Source organism: Oncorhynchus clarkii, chromosome 3 (genome assembly GCF_045791955.1).
Source record: "Oncorhynchus clarkii lewisi isolate Uvic-CL-2024 chromosome 3, UVic_Ocla_1.0, whole genome shotgun sequence".
NCBI lineage: Eukaryota > Metazoa > Chordata > Actinopteri > Salmoniformes > Salmonidae > Oncorhynchus > Oncorhynchus clarkii.
The window spans coordinates 44,105,751-44,127,481 of NC_092149.1; the positions used below are offsets into that span (position 1 = coordinate 44,105,751).

The 21,731-nt window shown below is 42.4% G+C and overlaps 1 protein-coding gene across 1 annotated transcript in view; it reads left to right on the forward strand.

The window, feature by feature from the left end:
* The first annotated feature begins 10,077 nt into the window (after nucleotides 1–10,077).
* LOC139405986 (SLAIN motif-containing protein 1-like) overlaps nucleotides 10,078–21,731 on the forward strand; it is a 35,674-nt gene continuing 24,020 nt past the window's right edge. The window contains exon 1 of the mRNA XM_071148444.1: nucleotides 10,078–10,600. Within this exon, the coding sequence (XP_071004545.1) occupies nucleotides 10,167–10,600 (434 nt within the window). The 5' untranslated portion in view covers nucleotides 10,078–10,166. The remainder of the gene's footprint in view (nucleotides 10,601–21,731) is intronic.

Consider the following 21,731-nt stretch of genomic DNA (forward strand, 5'->3'; position numbering starts at 1 on the left):
TGTAACAACATTTTTTTGTGTCATAAAACCTATTATCTCATCATCTGATTAGTTATTCTGTAATAATTACTTATTTTAAGTCCTGCTCCAGTTTCCATTTTGCCTCATTTTACTTTAAAAAAGGCACATCCCCAGGGTTCCAAATTGAAACATTTGACCCACCATCTCTTTTCGGTCAGATGTTACAAAATTTGAAATTGTGTTTTTTACATTGGATAAAAGTGCAGACTCAGACCTTCAAAGTGGCATATTATATATACACTGTAGTTGGGAAGAAAATGGGAAAGTAAAGCTGCTTAAAAGTTGATACATTTATAATCCCATTTAGGAGAAAAAGGCATTCTGTCACGTTCTGACCATCGTTCGTGTGTGTTTTCCTTGTTTTAGTGTTGGTCAGGACGTGAACTGGGTGGGCATTCTATGTTGGATGTCTTGTTTGTCTATTTCTATGTCCGGCCTGATATGGTTCTCAATCAGAGGCAGGTGTTAGTCATTGTCTCTGATTGGGAACCATATTTAGGTAGCCTGGGTTTCACTGTGTGTTTGTGGGTGATTGTCCTTAGTGTTAGTTTGCACCAGTTTAGGCTGTTTCGGTTTTCATTACGTTTATTATTTTGCACTGTTTGTATTTAGATTCGTGTTGCTATAGTCACAATAAACATGGATCGCAATCTACACGCCGCATTTTGGTCCGACTCTCCTTCACATACAGAAGACCGTTACAGAATCACCCACCACAAAAGGACCAAGCAGCGTGTCAACAGGCAGGAGCAGCGCGAGGAGACGCGCAATAAGGATTTCTGGACATGGGAGGAAATCCTCGACGGGAGAGGACCCTGGGCTAAACCAGGGGAGTGTAGCCGCCCAAAGGTGCAGCAGGAGAAGAGGCAACAGGAGCAGCCCAAAGAGGAGGTATGGACATGGGAGGACGAATTAGAAGGAAGAGGACCCTGGGCTCAGCCAGGAGAATATCGCCGCCCCAAAGAAGAACTGGAGGCGGCGAAAGCTGAGAGGCGCAGATATGAGGAGGCAGCACGACGTAGCGGATGGAAGCCTGAGAGGCAGCCCCAAAAATTTCTTGGGGGGGGGGGCTAACAGGGAGTATGGCTACGCCAGGTAGGAGACCTGGGCAGGCTAGAGAGACCGGACAGGCACCGTGTTATGCAGTGGTGCGCACTGGGTGCATAGCCCGGTGCGGTATATTCCAGCTCCGCGTGTCGGCCGGGCTAGATTGAGCGTCGAGCCTAATGCCATGAAGCCGGCTCTACGCAGCTGGTCCCCAGTGCGTCTCCTTGGGCCGGCTTACATGGCACCAGCCTTGCGCTCGGTGTCTCCGGTTCGCCTGCATAGCCCAGTGCGGGCTATTCCACCTCGCCGCACTGGCAGGGCGACCGTGAGCATTCAACCAGGTAAGGTTGGGCAGGCTCGGTGCTCAAGAGCTCCAGTGCGCCTGCACGGTCCGGTTTTTCCAGTACCACCTCCACACCCCAGCCCTCCGGTAGCAGCTCCCCGCACCAGGCTTCCTGTGCGTGTCCTCGGCCCAGTACCACCAGTGCCAGCACCACGCATCAGGCCTACAGTGCGCCTCGCCTGTCCAGCGCTGCCAGAGCCTTCCTCCTCTCCAGCGCTGTCGGAGTCTCCCGCCTGTTTAGCGCTGTTAGAGCCTTCCTTCTCTACAGCGCTGCCGGAGTCTCCCGCCTGTTCAGAACTGCCAGTCTGCATAGAGCTGCCAGTCTGCAAGGAGCTGCCAGTCTGCAAGGAGCTGCCAGTCTGCAAGGAGCTGCCAGTCTGCAAGGAGCTGCCAGTCTGCAAGGAGCTGCCAGTCTGCAAGGAGCTGCCAGTCTGCAAGGAGCTGCCAGTCTGCAAGGAGCTGCCAGAGCTGCCAGTCTGCAAGGAGCCGCCAGAGCTGCCAGTCTGCAAGGAGCCGCCAGGGCCGCCAGTCAGCATGGAGCCGCCAGGGCCGCCAGTCAGCATGGAGCCGCCAGGGCCGCCAGTCAGCATGGAGCAGCCAGGGCCGCCAGTCAGCATGGAGAAGCCAGGGCCGCCAGTCAGCATGGAGCAGCCAGGGCCGCCAGTCAGCATGGAGCAGCCAGGGCCGCCAGTCAGCATGGAGCAGCCAGTCAGCATGGAGCAGCCGGAGAAGCCAGTCAGCATGGAGCAGCCAGAGCTGCCAGTCAGCATGGAGCAGCCAGTCAGCATGGAGCAGCCAGAGCTGCCAGTCATCATGGAGCAGCCAGTCATCATGGAGCAGCCAGTCGGCATGGAGCAGCCAGAGCAGCCAGTCGACCAGACTCTTCCAGATCTGCCAGTCGACCAGACTCTTCCAGATCTGCCAGTCGACCAGACTCTTCCAGATCTGCCAGTCGACCAGACTCTTCCAGATCTGCCAGTCGACCAGACTCTTCCAGATCTGCCAGTCGACCAGACTCTTCCAGATCTGCCAGTCGACCAGACTCTTCCAGATCTGCCAGTCGACCAGACTCTTCCAGATCTGCCAGTCGACCAGACTCTTCCAGATCTGCCAGTCGACCAGACTCTTCCAGATTCTCCAGTCGACCAGACTCTTCCAGAACCGCCAGCCAGCCAGGATCTGCCGGATCCAACCACCTGCCTGAGCTACCCCTCAGTGCTGAGCTACCCCTCAGTGCTGAGCTACCCATCAGTCCCGAGCTACCTCTGTCCCGAGCTGCCCCTCTGTCCCGAGCGGTCTTTAAGGAGGGTAACCTATCTAGGGACGCTAAGGAGGTGGACTAAAACTGTTATGGAGTGGGGTCCACGTCCAGCGCCAGAGCCGCCACCGCGGACAGATGCCCACCCACACCCTCCCCCATAGGTTTAAGTTGTGCGTCCGGAGTCCGCACCTTGGAGGGGGGGTACTGTCACGTTCTGACCATCGTTCGTGTGTGTTTTCCTTGTTTTAGTGTTGGTCAGGACGTGAACTGGGTGGGCATTCTATGTTGGATGTCTTGTTTGTCTATTTCTATGTCCGGCCTGATATGGTTCTCAATCAGAGGCAGGTGTTAGTCATTGTCTCTGATTGGGAACCATATTTAGGTAGCCTGGGTTTCACTGTGTGTTTGTGGGTGATTGTCCTTAGTGTTAGTTTGCACCAGTTTAGGCTGTTTCGGTTTTCATTACGTTTATTATTTTGCACTGTTTGTATTTAGATTCGTGTTGCTATAGTCACAATAAACATGGATCGCAATCTACACGCCGCATTTTGGTCCGACTCTCCTTCACATACAGAAGACCGTTACACATTCAAACATTTTGATGTGATTTTAACACTTGCTCTACGTTAATAGTTTGGAAACATATTTATAAAAGGACTACTTTCACCAAATTGCCAAAATGGACTGTCTGAACATTATATCACCAAGTTATTAGGTAAACCATTTACAGTATTAAATTGCCTATTGTTGTATAATAAAGATTGAATAGCTACAGCGCTGTTCTTTGTTTACGCCCATTTAGCATCGTTCACATCCTCTAAAGCCTTAGACACACCCATCTCTTAAAGAATTCACTTTGGAACACATGTGCCTGTGGCCATGTGCTAAAGCAGGGAGGTTGTGCTTCAAAAACAAAGAAAACATTTCAAGAATAAAATACTTCATTAACTTCAAGTGCTAAAGGTTGTAACCTAAAATTAGGAAAAAGTTAAAACACACAAACACATAAAGGCTTAGGTAAAAACAGTATCTAGACCTAGGCCTATAGGTTATTTGAGTAACTTTGGTTATGATATGAACAAAGGAAACTAGCCTGAGAGCATATTTCTGTCCTGCCCTTTGGAGCAGGACATGTCATATCCATGGCCTTTTTATTGCAAAAGTCCTGATCTTCTCAAAAATAAAGTACCAATCAATTGTTTGGACACCTACTCATTCCAGGGTTTTTCTTTATTTTCACTATTTTCTACATTGGTGATTATGTACTGGAGCAATGCAATCATCTCAAACAAACTAAGTTTTTTTCTCAATAGAGAGAGAACCTATCAGAGACGGGTTACACAGTACATAAATCCTCACATGACTTTGAAAATAACCTATCATCCCATCCTGTTTCCACACACAGTGAGGAGTACACCTCAATTAACACCCATAGACAACAGGTATGGCCACGCTTTAACAGTAATACCATTTTAATTCATCTTTTGAAATGTATATATTGGTGGGGAAATTATTAACGACATCATGCCTGGGTTTGTATCTATCTGTAGTATCACTGAACATTCATTGAGTAAAAATATAAATGCAACATGCAACAATTTCAATGATTTTAATGAGTTACAGATCATATAAGTAAATCAGTCAATGTAAATACATTCATTAGGTCCTAATCTATGGATTTAACATGACTGGGAATACAGATATGTTAAAATAAAGGTAGGGGTGTGGATAAGAAAACAAGTCAGTATCTGGTGTGACCACCATTTGCCTCATGCAGTGTGACATATCTTCAGGCTGTTGATTGTGGCCTGTGGAATGTTGTTCCACTCCTCTTCGGTGGCTGTGCGAAATGGAACGCGCTGTCATACATGTTGACCCAGAGCATCCCAAACATGCTCAATGGGTGACATGTTGTGAGTATGCAGGCCATGGAATAACTGGGATGTTTTCAGCTTACAGGAATTTTGTACAGATCCTTGCGATAAGGGGCTGTGCATAATCATGCTGAAACATGAGGTGATAGCGGCAGATGAAAGGCACGACAATCGGCATCAGGATCTCGTCAGGTATCTCGTTCAAACTGCCATTGATAAAATGCAATTGTGTTCATTGTCCGTAGCTTATGCCTGCCCATAACATAACCCCACTGCCACCATGGAGCACTGTGTTCACAACATTGACATCAGCAAACCGCTCGACAACACAACAACATACAAGCTGTCTGTCATCTGCCCGGTACAGTTGAAAGTCTGTTACGACACCGAACTGCAGTCAGGTCAAGACCCTGGTGAGGACTACGAGCACACAGATGAGTTTCCCTGAGACTGTTTCTGATAGCTTGTGCAGAAAACTCACAGTTTCATCAGCTCTCCGGGTGGCTGGTCTCAGACGATCCCGCAGGTGAAGAAGCCGGATGTTAAGGTCATGGGCTGGCGTGGTTACATGTGGTCTGAGGTTGTGAGGCCGGTTGGACGTACTGCCAAATTCACAAAAATGAAGTTGGAGGCAGCCTATTGTAGAGAAAAACATGGTTTTATTCTCTGGCAACAGCTCTGCTGGACATTCCTGCACTCAGCATGCCAATTGTGCGCTCCCTCAAAACTTGAGACATCTGTGACATTGTGTTGTGTCACAAAACTGCACATTTTAGAGTGGCCTTTTATTGTCCCCAGCACAAGGTGCACCTGTGTAATGCTCATGCTTAACATTTGAAATATATATTTTGATAGACCAAAGTATCAGCTATCACACCATGGAAAGGAACAGCCTCCTAATTCTTAATTTTTTTCATAAAATGTAACTAATTGGATTGATGATAACTCCGTCAGACATCACAAAAGGCATCATTTTTTATATTTATTGTTCAACAAATGTTTAAAGACCTTGATAGGGCTAAATAATGCTCCAGTGCTGATTTCGTTTCAGAACATAAAACATTTATAAAGCAAACATTAACGCTTAGTTCTAGCACAGCAAATACTTTAAGCAAAAACAGTGATTAAAATACCTTTCCAGAATATTGACAAAAACATTTATCTTAGCCACTGAAAACAGGTATCTTTTTTTCTTCAAAAAATGTACGTTCTTTTGTCAAATATAGTATATGATTTGAAAATCCCCAGTAAATGATTATTCAGATCTTTCGGCACTCTGATGGAGTAGATTTTTTAAATGTTCTTCTTCATTCAAGTGGTAATAGCCATTTTAGTTTTCCTCAGTTGCTTTCACAAATCCCGTCATCATCATTATGCTCTCAAACTGTGCTATTTATATCTATGTTTCCATCTTAGACTGTGCACATGATTAAGATATCACATGTACAAACAAAAACATTTAGTTGAATGTTATTATTCTTAAATAACATAATTGTAAAAGTCCTATAATGTAGTTAGAACATATAACATAGTTATTTAGCCACAAATAACAAGGCCTCTGATGGTTTTGATAAAATATCTCCCCTAGCAGATTCTGTCTGGCCCGACATGAGGTCCATGCATGCTTTCTCACACAGCCATGTGATGATGATAAGTCCCTCTCAGTCCCTGTTGGATTGTGTTGGAGAGAGACCTGTGCTCCTACTGCTGTAAGCCCATGAGCTACGACCAAAGATGGTGCTGGAGGATATGAAGATCAACTGCCACACTACCTGCTTCAAGGTAAACACTCTTTCAATATTGAAATATTTTAACACCATATGCTAATATTTGAATGTCTGTGTCTGAGTGTGCGTACAGAGGCTTCTTTCTTCTTATCAGATCTACCATATTGTGATATGAATAGGTTACATTTGCACTACTAGATCCAATAATTGATTTGATTGGATCCAACCATCTCCTCATTAAGATTACCAGACTCTGTTCTTCTTCGCCTAATGAGAGTATCTGACATTGTGTGTCTCTGCGTCCTCAGTGTGAGGTGTGTAGCAGTCCCCTGGGCCATCACAAGGCAGTATTTTGGTCCACAGACGCGCTGCTTCGAAGTCACCAGAGGTAAGCACATTTAGAAACACACTCAGAACTACATCTCATACTAATGTTTTACGGTACACTGTATCAATGTTTTACTGGATTTACTGGTTTTCAATTGGTTTCTTTAAATACGGAGACATAAAAATCTCCAAACCTAACTTGGGTCACTGTGAGGTAACATATATTCTTCATTTTTTTACAGAAAAAATGACATAGTTGAACATCCAACGTTCATGCGGATGAAGATGGGGTCTTTATTATGTAGGTGTTTAACAGATTGACGATTATGAATTATGTTTTGGTAACATGGATTCTCCTTATATAGATACGGAAATGTATTGAGGTTGAAAACCTGTTTACATAATTAACATATTTCTCACAGGCATTCAGGCTACCAAAGTAGACCTACTGTAAGATACCCATATGGTGTAAGAATTAGGGCCGGGGGGCTGATTTGTGTGTGCAATACAAAAAATATAAATAAATCTTTATTAAAATTTGGACAGAAGTTACACAAAACAGTTTGGTGTTTTCTTTCAAGTATTTGTAGGCTATGCATTGTGTGTACCAAATCAATTAAATGTGAATCAAAAGTATTGACATTAACCACATGGAAACAATGTGTTTGATACCGTTCCATTTATTCCCCATTCCAGCCATTACTTTGAGCCCGTCCTCCCAAATTAAGATGCCACCAGCCGTCTGTGTCACACACCCATATTGATCAGACCATACCACAAAACGAGAAAACGTACCTCAAAGCCTGTTGAAGAATGGTGCGCACCGTTTTAGGGAAACTGTAATTCAGTACAAAGTGACACGTAACGTAATTAAATTTGAAGCAAACTAAACGCACGCCAAAGCATGGGCCAGATCCTCCCCCATTCCAAAAAAAGGAGAACACCTGCAAAATCTTGATTCGTCCAAATGATCAGTGCCAAAAACAATCTGCCCACCAGTGTTATGATATGGATGATTTGTCGCCACAGATGTTTTTTTTACGTTTCTCTGTTGTTGTTTAAGTTTCTCCTGTAAATGGAGTAGGCCAACAGCGACATCTAGTGTTCGTGTCAGGGACAACAGTTGTTTGACAACTGTAGCATTGTAGCTAAGCCTAACTCTTTTCCTAACCTTAATCTCATTCTCCCAACCTGATAAATTAATTCACCCAACCTGCTGCGTTAGTTAAAAAAAAAACTTGCCACGTTAATTAATCTAACCTGCTATGTAAACAAACCATCTGTGCCGACAAATCATCAGTATCACCGCACTGGGACAAAATGCCTCATTAGTCGTCGCATGCCATGTCACATTTTTTTTACAATATAAAACCTACACATACAAACGCCAACTTCACCCCTGCCCAGACCCACCTGCTCACACCCCGATCTCCAGCGCCCGCCTCAAACTGCACCATTTTGTTTCCATTGTGTTAACGTTAGAGGATTGGTTGATTTTAAGCATACGTTTTTTAAAGACGTTTTTTAAAGTATCATTCAACCCATTGGGTATCTCACTCCACCCTCATGTGCCATGTCTTGAAATATGCAGACAAACGGATTTAAAGTACATTTACATTGTAATTATTCTGACAGCCAACTCTGCCCATCACTTTTGGACTTCATAGCATTCCCAGAAGGCATGGATTATTGAGTCATTGTTAATTCTACACTTAAGTCATGACTGTCATTGTGCTATACATTTTGTGAATTTTGTCTTTTGTGTGATAAATTGCACACATTAGTTATTATTGGATTAAGAGTACATTTTAATTAACTGTAATTTTGTTAGTTATGTTCCAAAACTCCATCCCTCTTGTGACAATATCCATTTTTTAAATCTTGCTTCCAATAGTTTATATTTTTTTCTAAGAGATTGTCAGTTGGATAGGCTCTCTGCAAGGTTTTGCATATCTTACCTATCTTTTACTGACTCAAATAGGATTCCCTTAAAATTGCTCTGAAGTCCAAAATATTTAAAATAAACATTTCTTGATATTAAACTTTTTGAGTTGCATGTATTTGAAAATATCTACATTAGTCAGTCCAAAATTGCTTTTGAATTCTGTCATGGAAATAAATGTATTTCCTATTTCCAAGTAATTTACCGTAAAATACCATGCCTTTAGTTTTCTGTGTGGACCAATTTATCTTTGAATTCTGAAAAGCTATCCAAGGATTGCTCCATAGGGTTGTGTTTTAGGGAGTGATAATGGTTCTGTAGAAAATGTTTTTAAAAAGTATCCATTATTGTTATAGAGTTCTTCACTATTAAGTTGTTAATGTTCCTAGCTTGACCCTTTTGAAAATAGACAGATTCTGGGGATGAGCATGTACATCTTCAGTATGTACCCATTGTTCCTCTATATCAAATCAAAAATCGAATCAAATTTTATTGGTCGCATACACAGATGTTATTGCAGGTGTATTGGAATGCTTTAGTGCATTTAAATAACTATATGTCGCAAGTAAAAGCCCTGGGTGGCGAGTTGATACAATTCCAAGTCTGGAAGATTAGAAGATATAGAACCTTCACTTTTATTCTATGAGTTTTATTTGCCCATTTAAAGTCTATAGTTTTTTCAAGAATGTTTTTGGTGGGGTAGTTGTTCTAGCGCACGTGCAATGATGTGCAATGATGTGCAATGATTTCAGAGGGGAAAAACATTACCATTGTTAGAATTAATTCATTTGATATTGTAATATCACAAACCGATGTGGCAGTTTCACCATTACTTATTCCAGCTTTATCTTGTCTCATCGCTACAACTCCCGTACGGGCTCGGGAGAGACGAAGGTTGAAAGTCATGCGTCCTCCGATACACAACCCAACCAAGCCGCACTGCTTCTTAACCACTGCGCCACCCGGGAGGCCTAAAGTATATATCATAGTACTAATGTTATTGTCCGCACTACAACAAAGAAATAGTTAAATAAAATAATTTTTGTCTTTGAAATAGATGATTAAAATACTATAGGTTTACGTTCATTCCTATGGAGAACTGTTCCGTCTGAGGAGTACCAATATGGCGGCCGGTGCCTTCAAAGACTCTTATTGTCCCTTTGAAATCAGCAATCCAGGGATTCTTGGTGCTTTCAAGACAACTGGGAACTCGGAAAAAACGAGGTCAAATCGTGACGTCAGTGATCTTCAGTTCGGAAAGCTGTGTAGTGCCCTAGCACAGCTGATTCAAATAATCCAAAACTTGATGATGAGTTGGTTATTTGAATCCGGGGGTGATGATGCCCAAGTTCGGATGACCATTCAAAACGATTTTTTCCAATCAGAGCTCGTGTTTTTCCCGAGTTCCCAGTTATCTTGAACACACTGAAGTCGGAGGTCAGAGATTTCTGAGTTCCCAGTCATCTTGAACGCGGCATAAATACACCATTGGGCTGAATCTGCACACAGCATCACTACGAAGCACGTCTCAATTGTCTACTTACAAAGAACGACCCGACCGATCATTACGGTTACCGACCGTAGTGCGTGTTGATTTTGTCTTTCTAAATGCGTGTTTTAACCAATGGAAGCGGAAGTGTTGAACCCCCAAATGATGGCGGACGTTAATGGCAACAATACATTTCAAAACGCGGAGCTCGAAGTGATAAAGCTTCAGGAGCTGGTCCGAAAATTGGAGAAACAAAACGAACAGCTCAGGACAAGAGCTAATTCAGTAAACAATTGCAATGGCCCACATATATTTCCAACCTCATCGGCCTGTCTGCACGGGAGTACAGCGTGTTCTGCTTCTAGTCTGGTTTTCTCTGCAAATGATTCAAATCCAGCACTATCGCATCCTTGTGCTATTGGACCATACACTTCGTCCGAGGAACCATTCTCCAATTTCAAACAAAACTCGGTATTTGATGCTGATGTGGAGGATGCCACTGTTCTGGACGATGTCGATATTCTAGACCTGGATACCGTACTCCCGGTTGGAGAGTCTGATCATAGCTGGTATTGATGCTGTTCTATTTTATTGACCCCGTTCCTACCATGTCTGTGCCATTAATATGCTTATTTTATATTTTATTCTGCCAGCAGCACAAATGACGTCACGTTAGTATGGTAATGAGGAAACCGTTTAAATAAAAGCCTGCATTTCAAAACATTGCAATGTGGATAACTCATTCAGAAGATATATATTTTTAATCAGTGGCCAATTGTACTGTGCCAACAAGTAAAGGCAATCAGTAAATATTGTAGAATATGTATATATTTTTTAAGACCAATAATAATAAACAATACTATGGTAACACTGGTATGTTGAGAATATTGGGCTGTAGAGAGAACTTTTCTACCTGTCTCAGCTAAAGTGGGGTGGAAAATACTCAGTAGGGTCTCTAATAACCAAATGTGTGTAGTTTTGGAGGGGTACTGTGTCATACATATCCAGCAGCACTCCGTTCTCCACCCCATCCATAGCCCTCAATAAAATACATTGCAATAGAGACAGTACTTGGGATATATATTGGCTTGTAGAGAGAACTTTTCAACCTGTCTCAGCTAAAGTGTGATGTGAAATACTCGGTAGGGTCTCTACAAACCAAAAATGGTTCGTTTTTGAGGGGGACTTTGTCACACAGACTGCTGCTGGCTTTTCACTCTGCCCCTCCATAGCCCCCAATGCAATTTAATGTAGTAGACTTTGCATGGGATACAAGCATTTCGCTACACCCGCAATAACATATGCTAAATATGTGCATGTGTCCAATAACATTTGATTTGATTTTGGCTTGGTAGAGAACTTTTTGTACATGTCTTAGCTAAAGTGGGGTGGAAAAAACTCAGTCTATACTAACCAAATAAACTCAGCGAAAAAAGAAACGTCCTCTCACTGTCAACTGCGTTTATTTTCAGAAAACTGTGTAAATATCTGTATGAACATAACAAGATTCAACAACTGAGACATATACTAAACAAGTTCCACAGACATGTGACTAAAATAAATGGAATAATGTGTCCCAGAACAAAGGGGGGGTCAAAATCAAAAGTAACAGTCAGTATCTGGTGTGGCCACCAGCTGCATTAAGTACCGCAGTGCATCTCCTCCTCATGGACTGCACCAGATTTGCTGTGAGATGTTACCCCACTCTTCCACCAAGGCACCTGCAAATTCCCGGACATTTCTGGGGGAAATGGCCCTAGCCCTCACCCTCCGATCAAACAGGTCCCAGACGTGCTCAATGGGATTTGAGATCCGGGCTCTTTGCTGGCCATGGCAGAACACTGACATTCCTGTCTTGCAGGAAATCACGCACAGAACGAGCAGTTTTGCTGGTGGTATTGTCATTCTGGAGGGTCATGTCAAGATGAGCCTGCAGGAAGGGTACCACATGAGGGAGGAGGATGTCTTCCAAATCAAATCAAAACTTATTGGTCACATACACATGGTTAGCAGATGTTAATGCGAGTGTAGCGAAATGCTTGTGCTTCTAGTTCAGACCATACAGTAATATCTAAGTAATCTAACAATTTCACAACAACTACCTTTTACACACAAGTGTAAAGGAATTAATAAGAATATGTACATATAAATATGTGGATGAGCGATGGCCGAACGGCATAGGCAAGATGCAGTAGATGGTATAGAGTACAGTATATATATATGAGATGAGTAATGTAGGGTATGTAAACATTATATAAAGTGGCATTGTTTTAAGTGACTAGTGATATATTTATTACATCCCATTTTTTATTATTAAAGTGGCTAGAGATTTGAGTCAGTATGTTGGCAGCAGCCACTCAATGTTGGTGATGGCTGTTTAACAGTCTAATGGCCTTGAGATAGAAGCTGTTTTTCAGACTCTCGGTCCCAGCTTTGACGCACCTGTACTGACCTCACCTTCTGGATGATAGCGGGGTGAACAGGCAGTGGCTCAGGTGGTTGTTGTCCTTGATTATTTTGGCCTTCTTGTGACATCGGGTGGTGTAGGTGTCCTGGAGGACAGGTTGTTTGCCCCCGGTGATGTGTTGTGCAGACCTCACTACCCTCTGGAGAGCCTTGTGGTTGTGGGCGGAGCAGTTGCCGTACCAGGCGGATACAGCCTGACAGGATGCTCTCGATTGTGCATCTGTAAAAGTTTGTGAGTACTTTTGGTGACAAAGCCAAATTTCTTCAGCCTCCTGATGTTGAAGCCTTCTTCACCACGCTGTCTGTGTGGGTGGACCATTTCAGTTTGTCAGTGATGTGTACTCCGAGGAACTTAAAACTTGCTACCCTCTCCACTACTGTTCCATCGATGTGGATAGGGGGGTGTTCCCTCTGCTGTTTCCTGAAGTCCACGATCATCTCCTTTGTTTTGTTGACGTTGAGTGTGAGGTTATTTTCCTGACACCACACTCCGAGGGCCCTCGCCTCCTCCCTGTAGGCCGTCTCGTCGTTGTTGGTAATCAAGCCTACCACTGTAGTGTCGTCTGCAAACTGTAATGTAGTTACTGTAACTCACAGCGTTGAGATTGCTTGCAATGACAGCAAGCTAAGTCCGATGATGCTGTGGCACACCGCCCCCAGGCCATGACGGACCCTCCACCTCCAAATTGAACCCACCGTCGATAAACCAAATCCGACCACCCCTGGTGAGACAACACCACGACTCTCCCTGTAGCACTGTCTTAGGCGTCTCACAGTATGGACATTGCAATTTATTGCCCTGGCCACATCTGCAGTCCTCATGCCTCCTTGCAGCATGCCTAAGGTACGTTCACGCAGATGAGCAGGGACCCTGGGCATCTTTCTTTTGCCGTTTTTCAGAGTCAGTAGAAAGTCCTCTTGGTAGTGTCCTAAGTTTTCATAACTGTGACCTTAATTGCCTACCGTCTGTAAGCTGTTAGTGTCTTAACGACCGTTCCACAGGTGCATGTTCATTAATTGTTTATGGTTCATTGAACAAGCATGGGAAACAGTGTTTAAACCCTTTACAATGAAGATCGGTGAAGTTATTTGGATTTTTGTGAATTATCTTTGAAAGACAGGGTCCTGAAAAAAGCATGGTTCTTTTTTTGCTGAGTTTATGTGTAGTTTTGGAGGGGGACTGTGTCGTACATATCCAGCAACACTTCGTTCACCCCTCCATAACTGAGACCGGTAGAAAACTTTTCTCTCTATGGGCAATTCTGTATCCCATGTTAAGTATATTACAGCGTATTACATTAGGGGCTATGGAGGGGGTGGAGAACAAAGTGCTGCTGGATACGTGATCAATAAACTTTGATTTGATTTGTGTAAACTTTAAAATGTAATGACGGTATGAATAATACAATATTTAAAATAAAATACGTCTAATTACCCATTTACCTCCTAAAGTTGAAAAGGTTGCCATTTTCAAACAATGTTGCAAATTGCCAGCTGACCTCCAATGAAATAATTTTGTTTGAAGTGGTAGCATAAATGTGAATCTGATTTATCCAATTTAAATACATCATTAATTTTCCTGCACTGGCTACAAGTAGGGCTTACCTGTGAAATAGACCATGGTGTCAGCTTGATTCCCTGCTAAAATAAAGTTTAAGTAAAGATGTTATGCTACAGATGTAGGATCTTAATTTGAGTCAGTTTGCTACAGCAGCAGGACGTGAATTATTATGTTGATTATAATAAATTGACATTTTTGTATGGGTTGATACATTTTTCGTTCAAATTGGAAGCTTTTTTAAACTCAAATACACTACCTGCTGTGCAGGAAAATCCTCAGCAATTTAGGAGTGATCAAATCAGGGCTCCAATGTGGCGCAGCGGTCTAAGGCACTGCATCTCAGTGCTAGAGGCATCACTACAGACCCTGGTTTGATTCCAGGATGTATCACAACTGGCCGTGATTGGGAGTCCCATAGGGCAGCTTAGGGTTTGGCCAGGGAAGGCCATCTTTGCAAATAATAATTTGTTAACTGACTTGCCTAGTTAAATAAAGGTAAAATATATTTTTTTCAAGCTCTTGCATCTGTTCAAAGGCTACATTCAAACATTTGCCTTACTAAGTCAACACTATTAGCCTATGTAAACTTCTACACTAGGCCATTGTTTTCAATCACCCTTGCTTTGATTCCAGTACATACCTTTTACATGTAAAAATATTTGAGCATCCTGACAAGTGCTGTATAATCAGAATGTAGGCCTATTATTATTCTCTTCACAGTTGAAGCAGTGTGATGAATGTAAGACCATGCCTTCTGCTGTATTCTACAACCCATATAGTACACAGTAAAATCACAACATGTTAATTCAACTCCTAGGGAGTCAAAGTTAACCCTATTTTGGGGTTTATATGGTCCCACCCCCATTTTGTGTTAAAACTACTCTGGCAATGGTGTTGATGGAGTTAAAATGACACTACAGTGGCTTGCGAAATTATTCACCGCCTTGGCATTTTTCCTATTTTTTTGCCTTACAACCTGGATTTAAAATAGATTTTTTGATGGGGTTGTATCATTTGATTTCCACAACATGCTTCCACTTTGAAGATGCAAAATATGTTTTATTGTGAAACAAACAAGAAATAAGACAAAAAACAAAAAAACAACAATTGATCGTGCATAACCAGTCACCCCCTCAAAGTCAATACTTTGTAGAGCCACCCTTTTCAGAAATTACAGCTGCAAGTCTCTTGGGGTATGTCTCTATAAACTTGGCACATCTAGCCCCTGGGATTTTTGCCATTCTTCAAGGCAAAACTGCTCCAGCTCTTTCAAGTTGGATGGGTTCTGCTGGTGTACAGCAATCTTTAAGTCATATCACAGATTCTCAATTGGATTGAGGTCTAGGCTTTGACTAGGCCATTCACATCAAATCAAATCAAATTTTATTTGTCACATACACATGGTTAGCAGATGTTAATGCGAGTGTAGAGAAATGCTTGTGCTTCTAGTTCCGACAATGCAGTAATAACCAACAAGTAATCTAACTAACAATTCCAAAACAACTGTCTTATACACACAAGTGTAAGGGGATAAAGAATATGTACATAAGGATATATGAATGAGTGATGGTACAGAGCGGCATAGGCAAGATACAGTAGATGGTATCGAGTACAGTATATACATATGAGATGAGTATGTAAACAAAGTGGCATAGTTAAAGTGGCTAGTGATACATGTATTACATAAAGATGCAGTAGATGATATAGAGTACAGTATATACATATACATATGAGATGAATAATGTAGGGTATGTAAACATTATATTAGGTAGCATTGTTTAAAGTGGCTAGTGATATATTTTACATCATTTCCCATCAATTCCCATTATTAAAGTGGCTGGAGTTGAGTCAGTGTGTTGACAGCAGCCACTCAATGTTAGTGGTGGCTGTTTAACAGTCTGATGGCCTTGAGATAGAAGCTGTTTTTCAGTCTCTCGGTCCCAGCTTTGATGCACCTGTACTGACCTCGCCTTCTGGATGATAGCGGGGTGAACAGGCAGTGGCTCGGGTGGTTGTTGTCCTTGATGATCTTTATGGCCTTCCTGTGACATTGGGTGGTGTAGGTGTCCTGGAGGGCAGGTAGTTTGCCCCCGGTGATGCGTTGTGCAGACCTCACTACCCTCTAGAGAGCCTTACGGTTGTGGGCGGAGCAGTTGCCGTACCAGGCGGTGATACAGCCCGACAGGATGCTCTCGATTGTGCATCTGTAGAAGTTTGTGAGTGCTTTTGGTGACAAGCCGAATTTCTTCAGCCTCCTGAGGTTGAAGAGACGCTGCTGCGCCTTCTTCACGATGCTGTCTGTGTGGGTGGACCAATTCAGTTTGTCTGTGATGTGTATGCAGAGGAACTTAAAACTTGCTACCCTCTCCACTACTGTTCCATCGATGTGGATAGGGGGGTGTTCCCTCTGCTGTTTCCTGAAGTCCACAATCATCTCCTTAGTTTTGTTGATGTTGAGTGTGAGGTTATTTTCCTGACACCACACTCCGAGGGACCTCACCTCCTCCCTGTAGGCCGTCTCGTCGTTGTTGGTAATCAAGCCTACCACTGTTGTGTCGTCCGCAAACTTGATGATTGAGTTGGAGGCGTGCGTGGCCACGCAGTCGTGGGTGAACAGGGAGTACAGGAGAGGGCTCAGGAGAGGGCTCAGAACGCACCCTTGTGGGGCCCAATTCAAAGACATTTAAATGTTTCCCCTTAAAACCTCTTCATCCTACCCCCTCCTTTTTCGAACATTCTGTTAAAAATCGCGCAACTTTTCAGCGTCCTGCTACTCATGCCAGGAATATAGTATATGCATATGATTAGTATGTGTGGATAGAAAACACTCTGAAGTTTCTAAAACTGGTTAAATCACGGCTGTGACTATAACAGATTGTGTGTTTCATCGAAAAGCGCAAGAAAAACTGCTTTCTGAAAGCTAAAAATAATTTCCATGCGTCACTTTCATGGGTTGTTAAAAGGGCACAAAAATAATTATGGACCTGCATGCAATTCCTACAGATTCCACACGATGTCGCCATTGTCGTCATTATCCGGGGAGTTTTTTGTTGGTAAATCCAACTAACTGGATTCCATTTCTTCCGGTCTCCGCCAGGATGTTGTGAAGTGCACATTGGCAGCCATTGATTTGAAGACGAGGAGCTATTGAATACACATCGCCCTGTAATCATTTTGATAGATTATAAACGTTTACTAATACCTAAAGTTGGATTACAAAAGTATTTCGAAGTGTTTTGTGAAAGTTTATCGTCAACTTTTTTAATTTTAAAAAATGACGCTGCGTTTTAAAACGATGTTTTTTTCTGATTTACACAGCTTCCATAGAAAGCTATTTTGGGTATATATGGACCGATTTAATCGAAAAAAAGACCCAATAGTGATGTTTATGGGGCATATAGGAGTGCCAACAAAGAATATCATCAAAGGTAATGAATGTTTTATATTTTATTTCTGCGTTTTGGGTAGTGCCGGCTACCGCAAAATCTGTTGTTTGCGTGTCGTGCTGGTATTTTGGGGGGTGCATGCTATCAGATAATAGCTTCTCATGCTTTCGCCGAAAAGCATTTTAAAAATCTGACTTGTTGGCTAGATTCACAACGAGTGTAGCTTTAATTCAATACCCTGCATGTGTGTTTTGATGAACGTTTGAGTTTTAACGAGTACATTTAGCATTTAGCGTAGCGCATTTGCATTTCCAGGTGCCTAGTTGAGACATCTGCGTCTCAAGTAGGAGCAAGAAGTTAAATCACTCAAGTGTTGCTTTAGCAGTATGCTTAGGGTCATTGTCCTGCTGGAAGGTGAACCTCTATCCCAGTCTCAAATCTCTGGAAGACTGAAACAGGTTTCCCTCAAGAATTTCCCTGTATTTAGCACCATCCGTCATTCCTTCAATTCTGACCAGTTTCCTAGTCCCTGCCAATGAAAATCATCCCCACAGCATGATGCTGCCTCCACCATGCTTCACTGTGGGGATGATGTTCTCGGGGTGATGCGAGGTGTTGGGTTTGCGCCAGACATAGCGTTTTCCTTGATGGCCAAAAAGCTACATTTTAGTCTCATCTGACCAGAGTACCTCCTTCCAAATGTTTGGGGAGTCTCCCACATGCCTTTTGGCCAACACCAAATGTGTTTGATTATTTTTTTCTTTAAGCAATGGCTTCTTTTCTGGCCACTCTTCCGTAAAACCCAGCTCTGTGGAGTGTACAGCTTAAAGTGGTCCTATGGACAGATAATCCAATCTCCGCTGTGGAGCTTTGCAGTTCCTTCAGGGTAATCTTTGATATTTTTGTTGCCTCTGATTAATGCCCTCCTTGCCTGGTCCGTGAGTTTTGAAGGGCAGGTTTGTTGTGGTGCCATATTCTTTTCATTTTCTAATAATAGATTTAGTGGTGCTCCGTGGGATGTTCAAAGTTTCTGATATTTTTTTATAACCCAACCCTGATCTGTACTTTTCCACAACTTTGTCCCTGACCTGTTTCGAGAGCTCCTTGGTCTTCATGGTGCCGCGTGCTTGGTGGTGCCCTTGTTTAGTGGTGTTGCGGAATCTGTGACCTTTCAGAACATGTGTATATATACTGAGATCATGTGACAATTAGATTGCACACAGGTGGACTTTAGCTAATTATGTGACTTCTGAAGGTAATTGGTTGCACCAGATCTTATTTAGGGGCTTCATAGCAAAGGGGGTGAATACATACAGTATGCACGCACCACTTTTCTATTTAAAAATTTTCAGAATTTTTTTAAACAAGTAATTTTTTACATTTCACTTCACCAATTTGGAATATTTTGTGTATGTCCATTTACATGAAATCCAAATAAAAATCAATTTAAGTTACAGGTTGTAATGCAAAACAATTGGAAAAACACCAAGGGGGATGAATACTTTTGCAAGGCACTGTAATTATGTGCCATGTGCATAATTGTTTATGTCTGATTTCGGGACTTGATACCTTCCAAATTAAATGTTTAACTGTTACTGAGGTTTATATCTTGTAAAACGACAGTGGGGATTTGTTCATTTTAATGTCATTTTATTATTTAAAGTGGAACATGAATTGCATCATTCAAGTCACAAGTGTGTCCCGAAGTTGATGGGTCACTGTCAGCAACACCTGACAACGGAGGGGCCTCTGAGGCAGTTGGTAGGGACGAGGGGGTGGTTTGTGATTTACTGCCTGTCTCTGGTTACTTTTAGTGGAGTTAAAAGTACTCTGTTCCAATGAACTCCAGTTATCACTCCAGGGAGCGTAACACTCTTTTGAGGGTTAAGATAACTTCCAGTAGAGTCAATTTAATAAAAAATAATACATTTTATCAAAAATGTAACACTGTGATTTCAACTATCCTTGATTTACTGTGTCATTGGCTACCCAGGCTTGTGTATCCTTTTAGCCTGCCTCGCTATAGTTCAGCCTGGAGCTATCTGCTGACTGAAGCTACTCATATACACTGATACACATGCTGTGTGCGGTGTCTCTCAAATGGCACCCTATTCCCATTGTATAGAGTGCCATTTGGGTCACAGCCCCTGACATGCTGACTGGTTAACCCATTTTCATCTGCTGAGGTGTAAAATGTAGCACACTTTCACGCAGCTCAATGCAGCGTTTATCGTATCCCACACTCGCATCGGCTGTATTGATATTCTTCAGTCCATTGAACAGATCCCACCAGTTCTAATCTTTTATAATCGTGACCCAGTTCTGTCTAGTTATGTCTAAGAACTTGCAATAACTGTATTTTTCTTCTCTCCCACTCTGCCCTACATTGGAAATAGACTTTGACCAAGATGTATGGTCTTTTAAGGAAAGTGTACCACTCAGATTACTTCTAGTGCCAGATTAATGCTGTAGGGCCAACCTGAACCATACTGTGCTGTCTTGGATATTTTGATTCCACATTGTCCAATGGTTCCAGCAACTATGGTTCATAACCAGGCCAGCATCGTATAGCTTGGCTCGGCAGTGTGAAATGGGTATGAGTGTGCCACAGTAGCTTATTACACTCTTCGCAGAGTTGGTAGAAAGCGGATGTTTCTGGTTTTCTGGGATACAGTATTGCCCTGAAATGTTTTCCCTGAAAAACTTTAGGTCAGCTTACTAAAATAAGCTAAGATGTACTTTATTGCCCATTAACTTACAGTGGGAAACTTGGGTGGGAAAAAGAGCACGAGGAAGGAGAGGTTAGATTGAAATACTCATACTGACAAATAAGCACACACACACCAGGGTCAGTGCCGTTTCTTGGCAGAAGCAACATATGGGGCCACTAGGGAAGAATTGCAGGAAATTAGCTTTAAAATGGAAACATTTTCTCTTCGTCCCTTTGCAAAATGTGTATAACTGCAAGAAATTTGCTTTAAAGCTGCACATGTTTCTCTTCGCATTCAAGAGGGGCGCCACTAAAATGTTTTGCTTGCTTGCAACCAAATCTCACTTAGGGTCAGGCACAGCACCCCTGGAGCAGTTGTAGAGGGTTAAGTGCATTGCTCAAAGGCACAACGGCATCTAGTATGATGCCAGCAAACCTCTGTTGCCAGCTCACTACACCAGATTTTCCCATACGAATTACGATTCAAACTGACAATCCTCTAGTTGCTAGCCCACCTCTCTAACAGCTAGGCTACCTGCTACCCTCTACTAACCGACTACTACAATTACTTACCATCCCAGTACTTATTTCGTAGCATCCTATAGTAAAGTATGTGTCATCAGCAGAGCTTTTCAGCAATCCAATGATTAGCCTATACATTTCACTCAATGGCCACTTCGTTGAGCTGACCGACTGTTACAGTAACATGCTCGTTCATCTTTCCAGTAGTTTATGTCTGGCTGCCCAAAGTCAATCAAATATTAGAATATACTACACAGCTCAATATATGATTCACAACTCAAAGTGTAGGTTTTAGGATTGAGGAGCTATTAAGAGCATTTGTATCACACAAATGCCAGGACAAATATATTACTGCGTTAAATTGGAAAATGTCCTCTCTCGTTTAACTAAGGTCATGAGGCATGTAAAAGTGATGTTCAATAGCCTATATCAAAGAAACTCAAAATGGGAGATGATATTAATTAACAATAATTTTGATCCAAATGTTCAAATTGTCCAAACAGATCCGCAAGGTAGAGGGATTATTTTAAATATGTTAATGGTTCATAAACAGATTAGGCTCATTAGTCTATACAGTCCAAATACTGATGATCAACGCTTCTTTGAAAATATGTATAATAATTTATCAAACCTACAAGCAATACAAGACTCTATTATTATGGTGGGAGATTATAATACCGTTTTAAATACCTCAATGGACTGTAAATGTAATAGCACTACAAGCGATAACCCTTAAGGAAATCACAAATATCATGGATATATTGGAACTAGTGGATATATAAAGGTTTAAATACCCTGACTGTCACGCGGGACTAGGTGTGTGTGCAGGAATCAGACGCAGAGAGAGAGTAACGGAGTAAAGTGCTTTACTATTGCACACCAAACTGATAAGCCCATCACAATACAGGGCGCAGGACACTATACCAGACAACCCAAAACCACAGGGTGTCCAGTATAGAAAATAAAATACACCACGACCTAATATGTACACACATAACAAAAGACAATCCCGCACAAAACAAGGGCGGGTCAAACTACTACATATAGGGAAGCGA